This window comes from Ahaetulla prasina, chromosome 1 (assembly GCF_028640845.1).
Source record: "Ahaetulla prasina isolate Xishuangbanna chromosome 1, ASM2864084v1, whole genome shotgun sequence".
Lineage (NCBI taxonomy): Eukaryota > Metazoa > Chordata > Lepidosauria > Squamata > Colubridae > Ahaetulla > Ahaetulla prasina.
The window spans coordinates 304,468,328-304,487,415 of record NC_080539.1 but is presented as its reverse complement, the minus strand read 5'-3'; the positions used below and the strand labels follow the sequence as shown (position 1 = coordinate 304,487,415).

At 40.7% G+C, this 19,088-nt stretch overlaps 1 protein-coding gene across 3 annotated transcripts in view; it reads left to right on the top strand.

Annotated features, from left to right (window-relative positions):
- MAPKBP1 (mitogen-activated protein kinase binding protein 1) overlaps positions 1–19,088 on the top strand; it is a 169,383-nt gene that overhangs the window by 92,943 nt on the left and 57,352 nt on the right. For all 3 annotated transcript variants that reach the window (XM_058162031.1, XM_058162033.1, XM_058162032.1), the window contains 9 exons: positions 681–818; positions 971–1,153; positions 3,391–3,551; positions 8,747–8,936; positions 10,054–10,200; positions 12,729–12,913; positions 13,002–13,093; positions 16,170–16,295; positions 18,783–18,853. In XM_058162031.1, coding sequence (XP_058018014.1) covers positions 681–818; positions 971–1,153; positions 3,391–3,551; positions 8,747–8,936; positions 10,054–10,200; positions 12,729–12,913; positions 13,002–13,093; positions 16,170–16,295; positions 18,783–18,853 — 1,293 coding nt within the window. The remainder of the gene's footprint in view (positions 1–680; positions 819–970; positions 1,154–3,390; positions 3,552–8,746; positions 8,937–10,053; positions 10,201–12,728; positions 12,914–13,001; positions 13,094–16,169; positions 16,296–18,782; positions 18,854–19,088) is intronic.

The window sequence follows — 19,088 nt, the reverse complement described above, 5'->3', positions numbered from 1 at the left end:
TTCCCTCGTAGCTCCTTGAATCATTGAGAGTCTGCACAAATTACATCACCATTGGGAATCCCCGTGGAGCTCTTGTGTCCTAACTCATGTGATCATGGTAGTTGCAGACCTTTTTCTGTCCATGAACATTTCCCCTGTTCTTGCATCAGCCTTTGCTCTGTTCTGATTCTGTGACCTATCCCTCTTTATTTTACATGTTGTTACTTATGCCAATGGTAGCAATAATCTTAACCCAATAGTAGTAATATTTTTGTACGGTATTTTCTAACGCACATTTCAAACGTAATTCTTAGTCCCAAATGGCTACAAATACTATTGTTTGTCTCAGCAAAACACTGCAACTTTTGTATAAATGTTTGTCCAGAAGTCTCTCTTTGTAATGGAATACAAATATGTCCATTTGTCCATGCAAAAATATATATAAAAGTGAGCACAAAGTCTTGAAAACTGAAACAAGTGAGAGTATGCTAATGTTAAGTCAAAAGAATACTGCAAATGAGCTGACAGTCTGCCCGAATAATACAAAACTAATTTTTATCACTTGATCTGTGGGAGGCTGTAGCATTTTCATGTATACACTCTGGGAGGTATTGCTGTGTATTCCCAGAGATGTTGTGCATAAATCAGACAAATAGATTTAATTAGCAGAACATCTGACTTGCTCAACTGTCTTCTTCCAGAAAAACATTGTTGTGGCAGCCAATAAAGTCTCAAGCAAAGTGACAGCAGTTTCATTCTCTGAGGATTGCAGCTATTTTGTTACAGCTGGAAACCGGCACATCAAATTTTGGTACCTGGCTGATAGCAAAACCTCTAAGGTAAAGGATGTTGTTGATGCTGTTGAAAGAAGGGAAGATATTCATGACCAAGAGAATTATGTTAGATTTATGAGTATTTCTGCAAAGTGCTAATCAAACCATTCCAGTTTCCCAAAGCAAAACCGTCTTGACATGCTGTTCTTTCATGCCAGGTGAATGCCACAGTCCCCTTGCTTGGGCGTTCTGGTTTGCTCGGAGAACTGAGGAACAATTTTTTTACAGATGTGGCATGCGGCAGGGGTAAAAAAGCAGACAGCACTTTTTGTATCACTTCCTCTGGTCTGCTGTGTGAATTCAATGACAAGAGGCTACTGGACAAATGGGTGGAATTGAGGGTAAGTAGCCTGTGGTACTTGGATATCTGTTCATGTTAGAAATGAGAAGATCTTTCAGTTCTACCAACTTTCCTAGCGCAGGATTTTGAAAACATAGGGCGCAGAAATGGATGCCTGGATGGGACGATGTCTGGCACCTTCTGTATAAAAAAAATGAGATCTAAATTAAGTAGGTAGGTATGAGCCATATAATGAGAATGATCAACCAATGGAACACCTTGCTTTCAGAAGTTGTGGGAGCTTCATCTCTGGAAGCTTTCAAGAAAAGACTGGAATGCCAATTGTCAGAAATGGTGTAGGATCTCCTGCTTGGGTGGGTGGGAGTTGACTAGTTGACCTACAAGGTCCCTTCCAACTCTGTTAATCTGAATGTACTGTACAGATAGTCCTTGATTTACGACAGTTCATTTAGTGATCATTCAAACTTACAACATCGCTGAAAAAAGTGATATGACCATTTTTCACACTTACGATCATTGCAGCATTTCTATGAATGTGTGAACAAAATTCAGATGCTTGGCAGCTGGTTCATACTTATCATCATTGCTGTGTCCCAAGGTCATGTGATCACCTTTTACCACTTTCTGACAGGCAAAGTCAATGGGGAAGCCAGATTCACTTAGTAACCGTGCTTACTAACTTAACAGCTGCAATGATTCACTTAACAATTGTGGCAAGAAAGGTCATAAAATGGGGCAAAATTCACCTAAATGTCTCACTAAGCAACATAAATTTTGGGCTCAATTGTGGTCGTAAGTTGAGGACTACCTATATAAGACTGGCAATCCTTCTCTCCAAGTGTTTGCCCCTAACTAGTTTTGGGTATTAGAAGTGTATTTCATTAGGAGAAATCACTGAGGAGAGGTGGGTGTTCTCTAGAAAAGTTCACCACCTTTTTTATCCATGTGCTTTTAAATTGCATTCTTAGTCTCTGTTTGATATATTTTAACTGTCACTTCCTGTAGTTTTGTAAATCTTGCACTCAAGCCAAAAACAGTCTCTAAACTCCTGGTGAACATGGCATCAGAAGGTACCTACTTCATTAGCAAACAATCTATTTTACAGCCCATCCCTAATATAAGCACAAGCTATTTTAGATCTGTTTGGTTGTGCTTGTATCCATACAGCCATGCACTAGTACTCTGCTTCAGTTGTGTAATCAAGATAGAAAAAGAGTGATTGGTTGAAGTCCACCTGTGTGGAAGAACTTTCATGTAAATTGATTTTTCCCTGGACCTAAGTATTTCCTTAGATCTGTGTCTCGATTTCCCAGTCTCTATAGATCCTGAATGATGTGTTATTGTTGAAAGACATTGTGAAAATCTTTTCCTCCTCATGGAATGCTAAATGCAAAGATTTAGGGCTTTCCTTCTTCTTCTTCTTTTTTTTTTATAAAGGAACCCACCTCCTAAACCCTTGCTTACATTTCAAACTGAATGCTCTCTCTTTCTCTCTTTTCCTTCTTTTCCTTTTGGCACTGAAAACACCCTTTTCTCTGTTACTTAGAACACAGACAGCTTCACAGTAAGTTCTAATGTCTCTTGTATTCGACACACCATTGCCTTAGCATCCCTCCCATTTGTTGTCTTCTTTTTTTTTCTCTTTGCAATTGTGCTCACTGCAGTAGAATTTAAAGACTGGAATGAGATTGAGTCTTCCTCAGGAATTATGTCTGTTTATTGTGTTGCTTTACACAGTGTTAGTTCCCATTCCTAATGCAAGGAAAATCTTTGTCAGTGAAGTATCCAAATCCCCTGTGTGCTAGTGTTATTGTTGTTGAATGCTGTTGTCCTGGTCATTCGGCCATGCTCAATCTTTCATTTCAAATCTTTTTTTCTAGTCATTATTTTTTCCTCACTGAGCATGCTCAGTGTCCATTGATCAAATTGCTGAGTTTCTATGAGGTGTCTGATGTAGTGCTGATACAGTTTTGGATAGATAACTAGTAGCACAAGTTGTCTATTTTACCTGTGGAATTCTGCGAGTTGAAGTCCACACATCTTAAAGTTGCCAAAGTTGAGACACACAAGTCTAATTATTGAAAACAGGAGTTATAATAATTGTTCTCCTACAGAAACAATTCTGTACCGGTAGTTAATGGAAGAATACTTCCAATTTAGTTTTCCTCTCTTATGTTTAGTGATTCCATCTCATCTTGCTTCATTTTTTCCCCTTCTTTCTTGACTACTATTTTCTTTCATGTTTTAGTGGCTCATGCTTATATCTTATGTCCCCAGACTACTGTGGCAAACTGCATCTCCGTGAACCACGATTACATCTTCTGTGGCTGTGCTGATGGTACTGTTCGAATTTTTAATCCTTCAAATCTTCATTTTGTGACCACGCTCCCTAAACCTCACTTCCTAGGGACGGATATCTCCAGCATTACAGAAGCCAGGTAAGAAAAGTAAAGATCCAGAAGCAACTGCTGTCAGAATTTAGCTTTGCTCTCCATCTTGCATTTGCAAGTACATTTGTAAGCCACTCAGATTTACTTTGAGGTAAGAAGGGAGGCCAATACATTTTACAAAATAAATAAATAAATAAATAAATAAATAAATAAATAAATAAATAAATAAATAAATAAATAAATAAATAAAATTGTTCAGAGAGCAAGAGGGGAAAACTTTACTTATGAAAGGGGTATTTTTACTTGTAGTAAGCTGCAACTTCTATCATCCCCAGTCAGTGCATGGCATCATGTTTGAGAAGGCTGGCAGAAATGGTTCTGGGATAAATATGTCAACAGTCTGCCAAGATGCAAAATAGTGCCATGCATTAAAACGTGTAAATAGCTTTGTAATTTTCTGATTTAGAAATATATTGTAACTCTTCACTCTAGTTCCTTTTGCTGTTTTGCACTTTTTTTTGTAATATTTATTGTTTATTCTTTCCTTCCTCATCCAAATTCTAAGACAAAGTGGTAGAATGATTTTCTATATGGGATTCACCCTTACTTTCAAATGGTCCCTTCTGAGGTGTCCCCTTCTCCGCACTATATCTCTGGAGGCTTGTCTGTCTCCTGGTGAGGACATGGGTAGTGCTTATTCTGGTGTTGCCGGTGCTTCATGTAATACAGCTGGCATTAGATATGGTGAAATCTTTGGGGTAACTGACTGGCCAGGTTTCATCCCATCTCAAGAATATCTTGAAATACAGGTAGTTCTCAACTTACAACAGTTCATTTAGTGACCATTAAAGGTTACAATGGCACTGAAAAAGGTGACTTATAACCATTTTTCACCCTTACAACTCTTGCAGCATCCCTATGGTCATATGATCAAAATTCAGATACTTGGCAGTTGACTCATATCTGTGACGGTCATGTGATCACCTTTTGTGATCTTCTGACAAGCAAAGTCAATGAGGAAGCCAGGAACTGGGTTACTAATTAAACAATTGTCGTGATTCACTTAAGAACTGTGGCGAGAAAAGTTATAAAATGGGGCAAAACTCACTTAACAACTGTCTCGCTTAACAACATAAATTTTGGGCTCAATTGTGGTTGTAAGTTGAGGACTACTTGTAGTCATCTTGGTATAATTCTAGTCCCCAGAAATTAAGATCTGCCAGAGAAGACCCTTCTCTTTCTTTATCTGGGGGAGAGGCTGAGGTAATTCCTTTTGTATATGTGACAGAGAGCAGTGATGGCTAACCTTTTTGCCATCGTGTGCGAAAAACAGGGGGAGTGCAGGGGGGTCGCGCACACGCATACCCACACCCATAATTCAATGCTCCCCACACCCTGCCCCCCGTGCATGCATGTGTGACCCCCCCTGCGCTCTCCCGCACATGCATGCACGATCTCCCTGCGCCCCGTTTTTGGCTTAGCAGGCCTCCCTGAAGCCTCTGGAGGCCGGAAATGGCCTTTTCCAGACTTATGGTAGGCCTGTTTTTTGTCTTCCCCAGGCTCCAGAGGCTTTCCCCAGAGGCTGGAAATGGCCCATTTCCCGATTTCCGGTGGGCCCGGTAGGCCCGTTTTTCACCCTCCCCAGGCTCCAGAGGCTTTCTTGGAGCCTGAGGAGGGCAAAAACGGCCTCCCTCACCCCCCTGGAGGTCGAAAACACCCTCCAGAGCCTCCATGCAAACCCTATACTTACCTGACATCCAAAATGGGGTGCGTGGAGACTCCTGGGAAGGGAGGAGTGGCATGGGGTGGTGTCGATGGGGCCAGCTGAAAATCAGCTGGCCAGCGCATGCATGCATGCTGGAGCTGAACTTGAGCTGAGCTAAGGCAATGGCTCATGTGCCTGCAGATATGGCTCCGCTCACGTGCCTGCAGATATGGCACACGTGCCGTAGGTTCGCCATCATGGACATAGAATATCACTCAGTCAAGAAGATGTAGACTGAGCATATCAGAGTCAGCAAGGTGAGGTCTAAGAATGTTTTGAGCCAGCAGCCTGCATATTCACAACATCTTCTCTGAGAAAAACTAGACTGATATTTGATAATACAGAGGCACATATATAAAGCTGACTTAGTGGCTATCTGCATGTGTTTTAATTAAATGCATATCTTTCTGAGAAAAAAATGTTTTGATATAAGGGCAACCTTCACATATCTCAACCAGCTTGTTTTTGCCTTTCCATCTCTCTGCCCACAAGATCTGTTAATGCTTTGTAAGCTTTTAGCAACAGTTACTGGCAGAGTTTTAGCATTCACTGCTATGGTAAACTAACAGAGAGAAATAGAAATAAGTAAAAATGTACAAAGCATCTGGTTGTGCTCTTGGAACATCCTCATGAGCTTTCAATACATTGACTCCTGGCCTTGGATTTTTTTTAGTGACTTGGAAAGGCCAAGGTACTGTGTAGTTTAAAATACGATCTGCCAGTTTAGTTTTAGAAGCTGTAAACTTGGAAAGTTATGCACGTGCACACTGTTGTTCCTTAGCTCATTTATAGTAAGCTCCCTTTGGACTGCAGTTTTGCCTTGCATGGCCAGATTTTTATGACAGACAGAACGAACAATTAATGAGAGCTGCATCTTAAAATTGGAAGGATTTGAATATGTGGAATTGCTCATGGAGCTTAGAGTCATTTCATACTCTTAAAAAAAAACCTTCTGTTATTGGATTAAGAAAACATATATTTTTAAAACCTGTTTAAAATATATAAGATCTGACAATTTCAGGCTTGTAATTCGTTGCCAAACACCCAAAAGCACTTGGTTCTAATTTATGGGGTTTAGAGACTGATCAAAATGTATAGGTGTATGCATATTTCCTGCGTCAGATGTGGAGAGCACATGTTTCTCCTTCTGTCCTGGCCACTTTTTACAGAGGTGCAATTGAGAGCATTTTAACAAACTGCATCACTGTTTGGTTTGGTGGCAGCAGTGCCTCAGATAGAAAGTCCATACAGAGAGAGGTAAAGAAAAGCTGAGAAGATTATAGGAAGCTCTCTTCCTGTTTTTCAGGTTACTGCTTATAAGCACTATGTGCTTGGAGCTCAAAGCATTGTTAAAGACCCCATACGTCCACTTTACGTCCACTTTACGGTCTGTTTCTGTTGCTCCCCACTGAGGGGAGGTTTCAAAGTATTTCTAGCAGGATTACCAGATTCTGTAACAGCTTTGTTCCGTATGCCATCCATCTGGTAAACTCGCAAGATTCGTTTTTCTCACCATGTACATGTATATATCAGAACTAAAGATAAAGGTAAAGGTTCCCCTCGCACATATGTGCTAGTTGTTGCCGACTCTAGGGGGCGGCGCTTATCTCTGTTTCAAAGCCAAAGAGCCAGCGCCGTGGTCATGTGGCCAGCATGACTCAACCCCAAAGGCGCACGGAACGCTGTTACCTTCCCACCATAGGTTCGTGCCATGTATTTTTTCTACTTGCATTTTTATGTGCTTTCAAAACTGCTAGGTTGGCAGAAGCTGGGACAAGTAATGGGAGCTCATCCCGTTACATGGCAGCACTAGGGATTCGAACTTCTGAGCTGCCGACCTTTCGATCGACAAACTCAATGTCCTAGCCCCTGAGCCACCGCGTCCCTTGAATATATCTGAACTAGACTGTGTTATTTCTCTATTTCATATAATACATGTGGCTATATGCATAATTGTGTATTTATTTATTTATTTAGTCATGTTTATGTAGTGTATATTAGAGGTGGTGATCCTTTGAGAGCTGTATTCAACCAAATTTCATTTTAATGTATGCCGATTAGTGTACATTCAAAGTGACAATAAAGTTATTCTAAGTCATATTCTAAGTCATATTTTCCCCTGGAGTTAAAAGACATTGAAATGCACCGTTGTCATGATAACCAATTCATGCAATGCATTCTTTGTGCCAAGATTGTCTAAGAGCTCACAGTTTTATTAAATACTTGACTCTCAGTACAGTACTATTATTATTCAAGCCTATTTTTTAAAAAAAGAATGAGATGAATTGTGAGAATGGAACTACAATTTTGTCTGGGGGACCAACAGTATCTGACAAGGTTCACAGAAGAGATAGGGAAAGGATCCCATCCTTATGACTACCATCTACTCTTCAAGCAGAAGGTGGGAATGCAAAATAAAAAAACCCACACTGCACATCAGTTTTCTTTGGGGAAACTGTGAACTGTCTAGAACTAAATAGGGCAGTACCATAGATCTCTGTGGCCCTATAACCCACAGTTGCTCAGTCTTGCTTGGGTTAAGCCAAAGCCTTTTTTCTCACAACTTTCTTGGCCTCACAGCCTCCAGACAATGGGAAAGAGAGTTGAAGTGAAGTCAGCCTGGTGAATGTGGGTTGATCTATGTGTGGCTGTGTGCGTTTGTACAATTGAGCATTATTGGTATACTTAAGATATTTAATCCTGCACTGATGGAATACCTCACCCAACTGTTTAATGTAGCTATTAAACAGGAAGAGAATGTAGAGCTCTGAGGAACTTTGTAGAACAGGGTTCCAGGTGCGAATATCTCTCCCCTACTAACATCAACCAGAACCGACCTCAGAGAAAGGAGGAGAAACACTGCAACACTGTTCCTCACTCTCCCTCCAAAGCTGGTCCCAACGGATACTATGATTGATGGTCCTGAAAGCTGTTGAGAGGACTAGGATGGATGACCATTCCTATCCTGACCCTTCCAAAGGTCATTTATAAGTGCAGTCAGTGCCATCTCAGGATTACATCTGGTCTGAAACTCAACAGTAGTAAGGAGTAAAGCCCCAATATTATTGCAATAGGATAGGATAATGCTGTATGAAACCAAATCTGTTCAGTCTGAGATCTGATTACAATTTAAGCTATTCTTGTCTGACTGAAGGAAAGAGATTAGATCTGCTGGTTTTAGGGGCAGCTAAGTCATGCATTCATATGGCCATAAGCCACCACACAGTCACAGTCCATTTGAAATACGAGGATAACAATGCTGACTGAAGTTACAGGCTTGTTACACAATTACAATGGCATGATGTATGTGTAGCAGTTGGAATACCAGAAATGAGTAACAGCATGCAAATATGTAACCGTAAAAATACTAGTAGAAGAAGCAAATTTCTGTGTTTGTCCCCTTTTAGCAAACCTGCTGTCTTTTGTACCTTCATATATTGACTATTTAAAAATTATCCATTGTATTATCTTTTTGCAGTCGGCTGTTCTCTAATGCAACTGATGCCAAGTATCCAGACACCATTGCCTTAACCTTTGATCCGAATAACCAGTGGCTGTCTTGTGTTTACAATGATCACAGCTTGTATGTGTGGGATGTCAAAGATCCCAAGAAAGTGGGCAAGGTTTATTCTGCATTATACCACTCCTCCTGTGTCTGGAACATTGAGGTAAGGTTAAGTCACAAATATTGATACAGATGCAATGCGGGTCACCAATAGTATCATTTTTGATTTCCTACAAAATTAATGTGTTTCAGAATTAAGAAGGCACTCCCTATTATAGCAAGAATTCCAGTGTGGTTTTTCTTTTTTTCTTATAACTAGATACAGTATCTCTGCTTTTTTTGTTTTTTAGTTTTTTATTTAGGTTATATTTTTCATGCACACTAATGATTAATCATTTAGAATTAATGGAAGGGAAAAGAAAAGGAGGAAATCTATATTTCTTTAGCCACATAACTGAACTTGTGTATCTGCTAGAATGTAGATCAGCCTTCAGACAATAATAGAAAACAACTGTTTTAAATGAAAACCTAGATCCGGGTAATAAAAAATTGAGATTTTTCTGACTGCTTGTCTCCAGTAACGGTCTGTGTGGCTGCAGGATAGATACATTCTGTTGGTTTCCCATTACAAAAATATATTCAAACCTTGTGTTATTGTCCCTGTTCTTGGTGTAAATCATTTGCTTAGTGTTCTTCCAAAATCCAGTTAAAATTAAGGTATTTTACTGCATGCATGTCCTGAGTATCTTTCCATATTGTCTTGATTAATCCTCTCTGGAATTAGAATAAAGGTTTAGTTTGCACCTTCCTTCTTGTTATTACAATTATGGCAGAAGCCAAGTGCTGCTCCCTGCTGGCCTAGATGTGTAAGAATGCTCAGAGGATAATGAAATATATGGTGGTTTCATTTGCATCAGAAAAGAATCTTTGTGATCCTTATTGGCAAATTCCTATAGAAAGGTCCAATTGCCACAGTATCCCAATCACATTGTTCTGTGAAGCTTGAATCTGATACTATAAACAGTCTTGGTAAAACCAGCTTCAAAGATTAACAAAATGGCGTTTGTGTACCTTGATAATTTGGGAGAGCAGAATATTTTCATAGAAATTGAAAGAGTGAGGAGTTTTACCTCTCTCTCATACCTGTGAACAAGCAGAAAGGAGGCCTGTTTTTTTCTCTTGGGTTTAGTCCTTCTTTGACAGTTAAAACCACCACTGTCCCCAGTTTTGGAGAATATAGAGTATGTTTCTAATTCTGTTACAATTTCTTTCCCTCTTAGGTATATCCTGAGGTGAAGGATAGCAATCAGTCTTGCTTGCCCCCAAACACCTTTATCACTTGCTCCTCAGATAACACCATCCGCCTGTGGAACACTGAGAGCTCAAACATCCATGGAGCCTCCTTACATCGAAACATCCTGAGCAACGTAAGACTGTCTGAGCTCAGGATAGATCACATGGCTTAATCTTTGACTTCCAGATGAAGTGGAAAAGAGCAGTCCGTTGCATGCAGAATATTTATTTGTTTAGACGATTTTGAGATGGCCCAAATCTGGGTGCCTTGCATTTTATTCATTTTATACTTTGTCTTGTCAATGCAAGGTTTTTTGCTTATATCAGTAACTAAGATAAGGTTCATCTATGAAAGCTACCTTGGAATATTGCTATTTCAGTCTTCCGGAGTATACTATATGTTTGCATTTGTGTGTGTGTCTGTGTGTGTGTGTGTGTGTCCATCCATCCATTTTTGGAATGAATAATGTGTGATTGCTTCATTAAGTGGTTGTTGATGTCTTGTGAGTATAGCATTAAAGTAATATATGTATACAAATCAGCTGGCTAAGTATGAATGGCAGCGACAGCTGCCCCAACACCTGGATGAAGATGTCTATCTAGACCCGTTCCAGTCCGGCTTCCGACCCGGATACAGCACGGAGACAGCTTTGGTCGCATTGGTGGATGATCTCTGGAGGGCCAGGGACAGGGGATATTCCTCTGCCCTGGTCCTATTAGACCTCTCAGCGGCGTTCGATACCATCGATCATGGTATCCTGCTGCGCCGGTTGGGGGGATTGGGAGTGGGAGGCACCGTATATCGGTGGTTCTCCTCCTATCTCTCTGACCGGCCGCAGACGGTGTTGACAGGGGGGCAGAGGTCGACCGCGAGGGGCCTCACTTGTGGGGTCCCACAGGGGTCGATTCTCTCGCCCGGCTGTTCAACATCTACATGAAGCCGTTGGGTGAGATCATCAGTGGTTTGGGGTGAGATACCAGCAGTACGCTGACGACACTCAGCTGTACTTTTCCACCCCAGACCACCCCAATGAAGTTGTCAAGTGCTGTCCCGGTGTTTGGAAGCCGACGGGGCCTGGAGGGGGAGAACCAGCCCCAAGCTTAACCCCTCCAAGACGGAGTGGCTGTGGATGCCGGCACCCCGATTCAGTCAGCTGCAGCCGCGGCTGGCTGTTGGAGGCGAGTTACTGGCCCCAAAGGATAGGGTGCGCAACTTGGGTGTCCTCCTGGATGATCGGCTGTCGTTTGGAGACCAATTGACGGGCGTCTCCAGGAGGGCCTTCCACCAGGTTCGCCTGGTTCGCAGTTGCGCCTTCCTTGATCGGGATGCCTTATGCACAGTCACTCATGCGCTCGTTACCTCTCGCTTGGATTACTGTAATGCTCTCTACATGGGGCTCCCTTGAAGTGCGCTCGGAGGCTTCAGTTAGTCAGAATGCAGCTGCGCGGGTTATAGAGGGAGCTACGCGTAGCTCCCATGTAACACCGCTCCTGCGCAGACTGCACTGGCTGCCTGTGGCCTTTCGGGTGCACTTTAAGGTGTTGGTTATGACCTTTAAATCGCTCCATGGCTTAGGACCTGGGTACTTACGGGACCGCCTGCTGTTACCACACGCCTCCCACCGACCCGTACGCTCCCATAGAGAGGGACTTCTCAGGGTGCCGTCCGCCAAACAATGTCGGCTGGCGGCCCCCAGGGGAAGGGCCTTCTCTGTGGGGGCTCCCACACTCTGGAACGAACTTCCCCCCGGGTTTCGCCAAATACCGACCTTGGACATTTCGTCGCGAACTCAAGACTCATCTTTTATCCGCAGGGCTGGCTTAAATTGGGATTTTAATGTTTAAATTTATTAATTTTAAACGGGGTTTTCTTAGTATGGTAAATTTTAATCATTGGGCTAATTTAAAATAAGTTTTTTAAATCGTATTTTAAACTTGTATATTGTATTGTCGGTTTTATTATGCCTGTACACCGCCCTGAGTCCTTCGGGAGAAGGGCGGTATAAAAATCAAATAAAATAAATAAATAAATAAATAATGCTGTCTTAAGGGTCCCAAAATGGTTTAGGCATTCTGGTATTTTGTTTTCTAGGAAAGAATCAAACAAGGTTGGAAATGTATTTGTAATATTACCGTAAATAACCTTATCTCAGAACTGATTTGAACAGATGCTATTTTCTTCTTCTTCTCTATCTCCAGTTTTAATGCATTCAACCATGAATCTATAGAACCATACGGTGGAAAAAAATGGACTCAAAACAAATTAATTACATAATATGGGATTTACAGCCCTTTTTTTGCCAATTTTTATTTCCACAGTGCATTACAGGGCTTGTGCAGATACTCTTTGTCAAGTTCTTGCATTACTGTCCTGTATCCATGTAGATTTTTAGCCTTATAGCCTTTTTTAAGTTGTATCTAGTTTGATTATATCTGACCAAAATGTAATATTATTTTCAAACTCTGATTCACAAGTCTCAGTTAAGCTTGCTAGAAAGATTGGGATTTTTTTTTTACTTTGCCATGGTGTTGTGTATTTCCAGTTTGTCTCTTTGTTGCTGATATTAAGAGAAATATTAGCATTCAATACTACTTTTATTCTGTGCTTCCCTTTGCTTTCATCTGCTTGCTTCAAATGGAATCTTTTGTTTTGTCTCATTAGGATTTGATGAAAATCATCTATGTAGATGAAAACACTCAGGCCCTCTTGGACACAGAATACAATACAGCTGGAGGTGTAGAGAAGGCTGACACACAGGCCATAGATACAAAAGTGGGGATTCGCACAGTGTGTGTGAGCCCTACTGGGGAGCACCTGGCCTCAGGTGATAGGATAGGCACTCTCAGGTAAACCTTGGAGTTTTGAAGAACGTGTCCCTCCGTAATAACATCAAAAGAATCTTCCTAACTGCTTACTTGCTTGTATCATTTTCAGGATCTATGAATTGAAGCCCCTGAGAGAGATGCTGAAGGTAGAAGCCCATGATTCAGAAATCCTCTGCCTTGAATATTCCAGACCAGAGACAGGTAAGATTTGACTGACTAATTCATTAATCCATTCATCTTGTAAACTGGTTTCCATAGAACTTCTGGCACTTAACAGTGCTGTACAGATATTACATCCAAAGTAAGTAAGTAAGTAAGTAAGTAAGTAAGTAAGTAAGTAGCAACCTAGAACTAAGGAGAAATTTCCTGATAGTGAGAATACTTAACCAGGCTTGCCTTCAGAAGTTGTGGTCCTCCATCACTGGAGGCTTTTAAGAAGAGACAGCTGCTTGTCTGGAATGGTATAGGGACTCCTGCTTGAATAGGGGCTTAGATTAGAAGACCTCCAAGGTGCCTTCCAACTCTGTTATTCTAAAGAAGCATCCAAGTAAAAATCATTTAACATAATATAAAACAGTAAAAAAATAATTAAATACAATTAAATCATATTTGGCATTCTTCAAGCAGCCATGCATACATTTTAGATCAGGGGTGTCAAATTGGATTTCTTCGTGGGCTGGAACAGCATTGTAGTTCTCCTCTGCAGGCTGGCAGGATGGGAGGGGCGGGATGGATGCCTTATGCAGCACCCTGCTGGCCAAAATGGGGTGCGGGGAGTCCATGCATGGCCCCACTGTGCCTTGTTTTCACTCTCCATGGCCCATTTTTCGGGCCTTTTTCGGCCCGTTTTTGGGGCCATTTTTGGGGCCAGTTTCGGCTTGTTTTTCAGGCCTTTTTGGGCCATTTTGTGGGGTGTTTTCGGGCTGTTTTTGAGCTGTTTTTGGGTCATTTTTCAGATCATTTTCCAGGCCATTTTCAGCTTGTTTTTCAGGCAGTTTTGGGGCCATTTTTGGGCTGTTTTGGGGGGCATTTTTGGGGCATTTATGGGTCATTTTTCAGGTCTTTTTCCATCGGCAGAGTGCTGGAGGAGGCCATGGAGGGTAAAAATAAGACATGGGGGCCCCCGCATTGCAGCCCATTTTAGCTGCCAGATGCACTGTGGGCCGGTCCTTTGATAATTCCAGGCCGGATTTAAGTGCCCCACGGGCTGGATTTGGGGTTTGACACCCCAGTCTTAGATGATCCTTGTGAAATCAAGATAGGTGCAAACCTACTTTAGGCTATTTTAAAGGGCAGGTCCTTCTATACTTCATATCCCTCACTTCATGTTCTCTATATCTGTGAAATCACGCAGCATTCTGAATCTAAGCCTTCTATATGTTTAGAGCTAAGATTTTGACAAATAGTCACACTTTCCTGGTGCCACAGTGGTGCAATTTCCATTCTTTTTCTTAATTTCTTTTTGTCTACCATATTGACAGATGATTAAGTCTTAAATCATGTTTCTTTTTTTCTCTCCTTAGCATTATTGTTGGGCTTTAATATTGTTTGTGGTTGTTCGTTCCTCTGAGCCATTGTATAATTTCTTGCAAGCTTCTTGACCATTTAGAACCAGCTGACTTCGTTATCTAAGTAGCAAGTGAACTTTGGGTTTATGGTTGATGTTGTCTGATCTTTTCAAACTGGCCGGGAGACCACCAAGGCTTGTTGCATGTGTCAGGCACAAAGCCTTAATAAGTAATGAGCATCAACCCAAACTTCCTGTTAATCTAACTTCTGCTTAATTCTCGGTAAAATTTGGATCCTTGAAATATCTTCCCTTTCTGCACTGTGAGCAGTAAACTTGTCTTTTGACTAGTCCCCCAAAACCCATCTGATAAGCAAAATAATACCAGAGTATTAAGGGCAGGTTATTATTATGAGTTACTTTTTCTTCTCCTGTGGTACTAGCAGTCTCATTCCCAAATGGTTCCCACCCTGTTGACTGCTCTTTTTATGCCTGCCATGTATCTTAGGGTTTTATGCCTGCCATGTATCTTAGGGTTCTCATACCCAAACTGTCAGTCTGTTTGTGAAGAATCTATTGCTGGGAAAGGCAATTCAGTCTTGGATAGTGATACCCGAGAGAAATTCTTAGGATTAACTGTATTTAAACTCCACAGGACATGTAATTTTCCCAGCCTCCGTAATATCAGTGGCTTTCCTGCTCTTCCTGTACTGCCTCTGAGGTGCATTATGTTTCACCCTATTATGAAGAGAAACATGGGTTATCCATATTCAGGATAGAAATTTCACATTCAGGAGTTTGTGCCTCCTATACGTTTTGGTTAGGGGGTCTCTTGATAGTCATTTCAGACCTAACCCATGGTATTTGTCACCACATGTTCACATTTGACAGATTAATTGCAGGTGTTTAGCTATGATTAGCGCTGTGGTTATACTTTATTAAAAGCTTGTCAGGTTGCAATCCAGTCCTTTCAATTTTTCCCCAGCATTAAATGCCACTGTATCTGGCATTCAGTTAAGGTACTTACAAGCATCTTCACTGAAAGATTGCTTTTGAATTCAGAGGATCTCACTCTCTTCTTCCTTGAAGTAGAGTTGATGATCTGGCCCCTGCTTCACTGATGAAAGACTGAAAGCCCAAATGGCACATTCTTTGGGCTACAAGTAAAGCAATTAGCTCAGGCTATTTTGGAGTCAGCTTTCCAGCTGGGGCATGATATAGATGTCCTCCTGGTTGCCATTCCTGCACATTCTGCATTATTCAAAAACATTATAAATCTTTCCAAAGTTTTATGCTTTTATTTCTTGTTGTTATAAACAATCTGTGCTAATAACAGAATGGGAATCACCAAATTTTGTTTTACTTGACTCCTGCCCAGTCCTGCTGTAATAAAAAATTCCCAGATCCAGTCAACAGCATTGGGACTGTACACCCATTCTATGAGTGAATGTCCTTAAAATTGTAGCAGGGTCTGAGTATATTGCTTATCCTTATGTGAAATATTTCTTTTTTTGTCTGGGATTTTGTCTCAGTCTCTTCTCACTAGTCCTGTTTCTAATGAAGGTTATTGCAAAGGACTTGGCTGGGTATATTCTCATTGTTCCTTGGCAGCCCTAATAACCCAAGTTCACAATATGCTTCTTCTTTTTAATTCCATGAACCATCTGTGTTCTGCAATTGTCCAAATACCAGTGTATTCATCAGTGATTAGTCAAAGAACCTCAGTTTCAGATAAATAAGCATTCTGCTCCTTTTTAATCTCCTTAACAGGATTGAAGCTTTTAGCATCCGCAAGTCGGGATAGATTGATTCATGTCTTGGATGCAGAGAAGGACTATAGCTTACAACAAACCCTGGATGAACATTCATCTTCCATAACTGCAGTGAAATTTGCAGGTACTACAATTCTGTTTATGAATCAGAAAATTTTATTTGCTCGTTAGATAGCAGCTCTTGGTGATCTACCAAGGTTTTCTCACTCCACCTTTTCATAAGATCCAAGTTCTTGCCATTATTAGTAATTATCCATGGTGGCACAGTGGTTAGAATGCAGTACTGTAGGCTACTTCTGCTGACTGCTGGCTGCCAGCAGTTTGATTCTCACCAGCTCAAGGTTGACTCAGCCTTCCATTCTTCCGAGGTGGGTAAAATGAGGACCCAGATTGTTGGGGGCAATATGCTGACTCTGTAAACCACTTAGAGAGGGCTGTAAAGTACCATGAAGCGGTATATAAGTCTAAGTGCTATTCCTATTGCTATCCCAATAGTGAGAAAACAACTTGTAAACATAGAGCAGGGCTATACAATATACCATAAGGAAGGACTCACTGGAGAAGAGCCTAATGCTGGGAACAATTGAGGGCAAAAGAAGAATGGGACGACAGAGAATGAGGTGGCTGGATGGAGTCACTGAAGCAGTCGCCGTGCGCTTAAATGGACTCCGGGGGATGGTAGAGGACAGGAAGGTCTGAAGGAACATAGCCCATGGGGTTGTGATGGGTCAGACATGACTTTGTGACTAACAACATACAATATGCAGTCTTTAGTTCAGATGCTGCTGAACTAAAAGTTCACACAGCTCCAATCAGTGATAAGGATGTTGAATGTTATAGTTCATTAATAATATCTGCAACATGCTCTCCATCTCTGATGTAGAGCTTGCATACTAAACATTTGTTAGTTTACTGTAGTTAGCAATCACTATATTTTCTGTCAAACTGACTATGTTTTGTTTTGTCCTAAATTGCTACACTGGATTTGTGTTATAGTATTATTTATAGAGCAGTTGGTAGTATATTGATCCTCTAATTTGTGATTCAGATTCTAAAGATTAATTTGTGGTGCGATAGTAATTGAAAGATATTCCTGCCTTCTAGCATGAAGTTAAAGTAGATACCATAGCAATTCACTGTATGATTACCCAATTATACCTTGTCCACAGAATATCATGTTTCCTGAATCGTAAGGTATTATAATTATTCTAAATAGTCAATTCTTCTCTCATCCAATGAAAAATATGGCAATGGTTTGCTGTACTTTTTCCACACAGAGTAGCCTTCAAAAAGAATTAGTTCTGAACTTGTAGTCCTGCAGGTTTTTAATGTGGTCCATTGAGACCAGTGGTAAAATGAAGATATGGCTAATAAAGTTAATTATTATCATATAGAATGGCTCTTGATTGCTGAACCATCTTGTGTCCACTAATGATTCTCAGGTTGGATAGAACTTGATTCATTAGTATGACAAGGACAGTTGTTCGTTAACTTATCTTTGGAGACAGATTCTTTGTCCAATCTTAATTATAGTATGTACCCAATTTTGGATTCTGATGGTACAGGTAGAATCAGCTCTTCCCTTTCGATCTGCACAGGCTGGAGGTGGTAGGACTGAAGAGGAGGAGAGGATTTTTCTTTGGCTGTCCTGGACAGATTTCCCCAAACTTAATTGCAGTGTAAAAAAAGAATAAAAGAGGCTCTTTTGGTGGGCTGAGTGCCTGTAAAGTAATAAATTTCTACTTCTTTTTTACAACATTTTCTAGTAGGAGTGACAAATGGCTTATCTAGAGCAGAGTTCTCCAAACTTGGCAACTTTAGACTTGTGGACTTTATCTCCCAGAATTTATTTATTTATTTTGTCACAACATCATATAAAAAGATTATATAGTATATAAACATATATATGAGTAAATATTAGGAGGTATAAGCATATATAGATATATATAGGAAGAAGAAAAGAAAAACAATAGGACCGGAATGGTAGGCACGTTTGTGTCCTTATGCACGCCCCTTATGGTCCTCTTAGGAATGGGGTGAGGTCAATAGTAGAAAGTTTTTGGTTAAAGCTTTTGGGATTATGGGAAGAGACCACAGAGTCAGGTAAAGTATTCCAAGCACTGATGATTCTGTTACAGAAGTCATATTTTCTGCAATATAGATTAAAGCGGTTAACATTAAGTTTAAATCTATTGGTTGCTCTTGTATTATTGCAATTAAAGCTGAAGTAGTCTTTAACAGGAAGGACATTACAATAGATGATTCTATGAGTTAAACTTAGATCTTGTCGAAGGCGATAGAGTTCCAAGTTTTCTAAGCCTAGGATTTCAAGCCTGGTGGGATAAGGTATTTTGTTGTTTTCAGAGGAGTGAAGAACTCTTCTTGTAAAATATTTCTGGACACGCTCAATTGTATTGATGTCAGAAATGTGGTGAGGGTTCAGGCTGATTGTGAGGTTCACAATCAGGCTGGGGAATTCTGGGAGTTGAAGTTCATAAGTCCTAAAGTTGCCAAGTTTGGACACCCCTGATCGAGAAAAACTGTAAGGCATGAGTAAGAGCACATAGAAGAAATTAAACAGCATTTGACTGCCCATTTTCTCTTCCTTCAGCCAACGATGGAAAGGTGAGAATGATCAGCTGTGGTGCTGATAAGAGCATCTATTTCCGCACTGCACAGAAGGTAATTCCATTGGAGGAGTCACTCTTTATGTAACATGTGTTGTAGATTCTAAGGGGGTAGGGTAATGGAAGCAAAAGCTGTAGACAGTATTCTAGGCCTCATGGCTTTCTTTCAGCCAATACATTTTTTAAAAGTCAAATGTTAGGAACTGTACAATAGCACTGATCATAGAGTAGTTTGATCATTGTCTCATTGTAGTCTTTTCTTTCTTTACATTTCCTGGTGAGACACACAT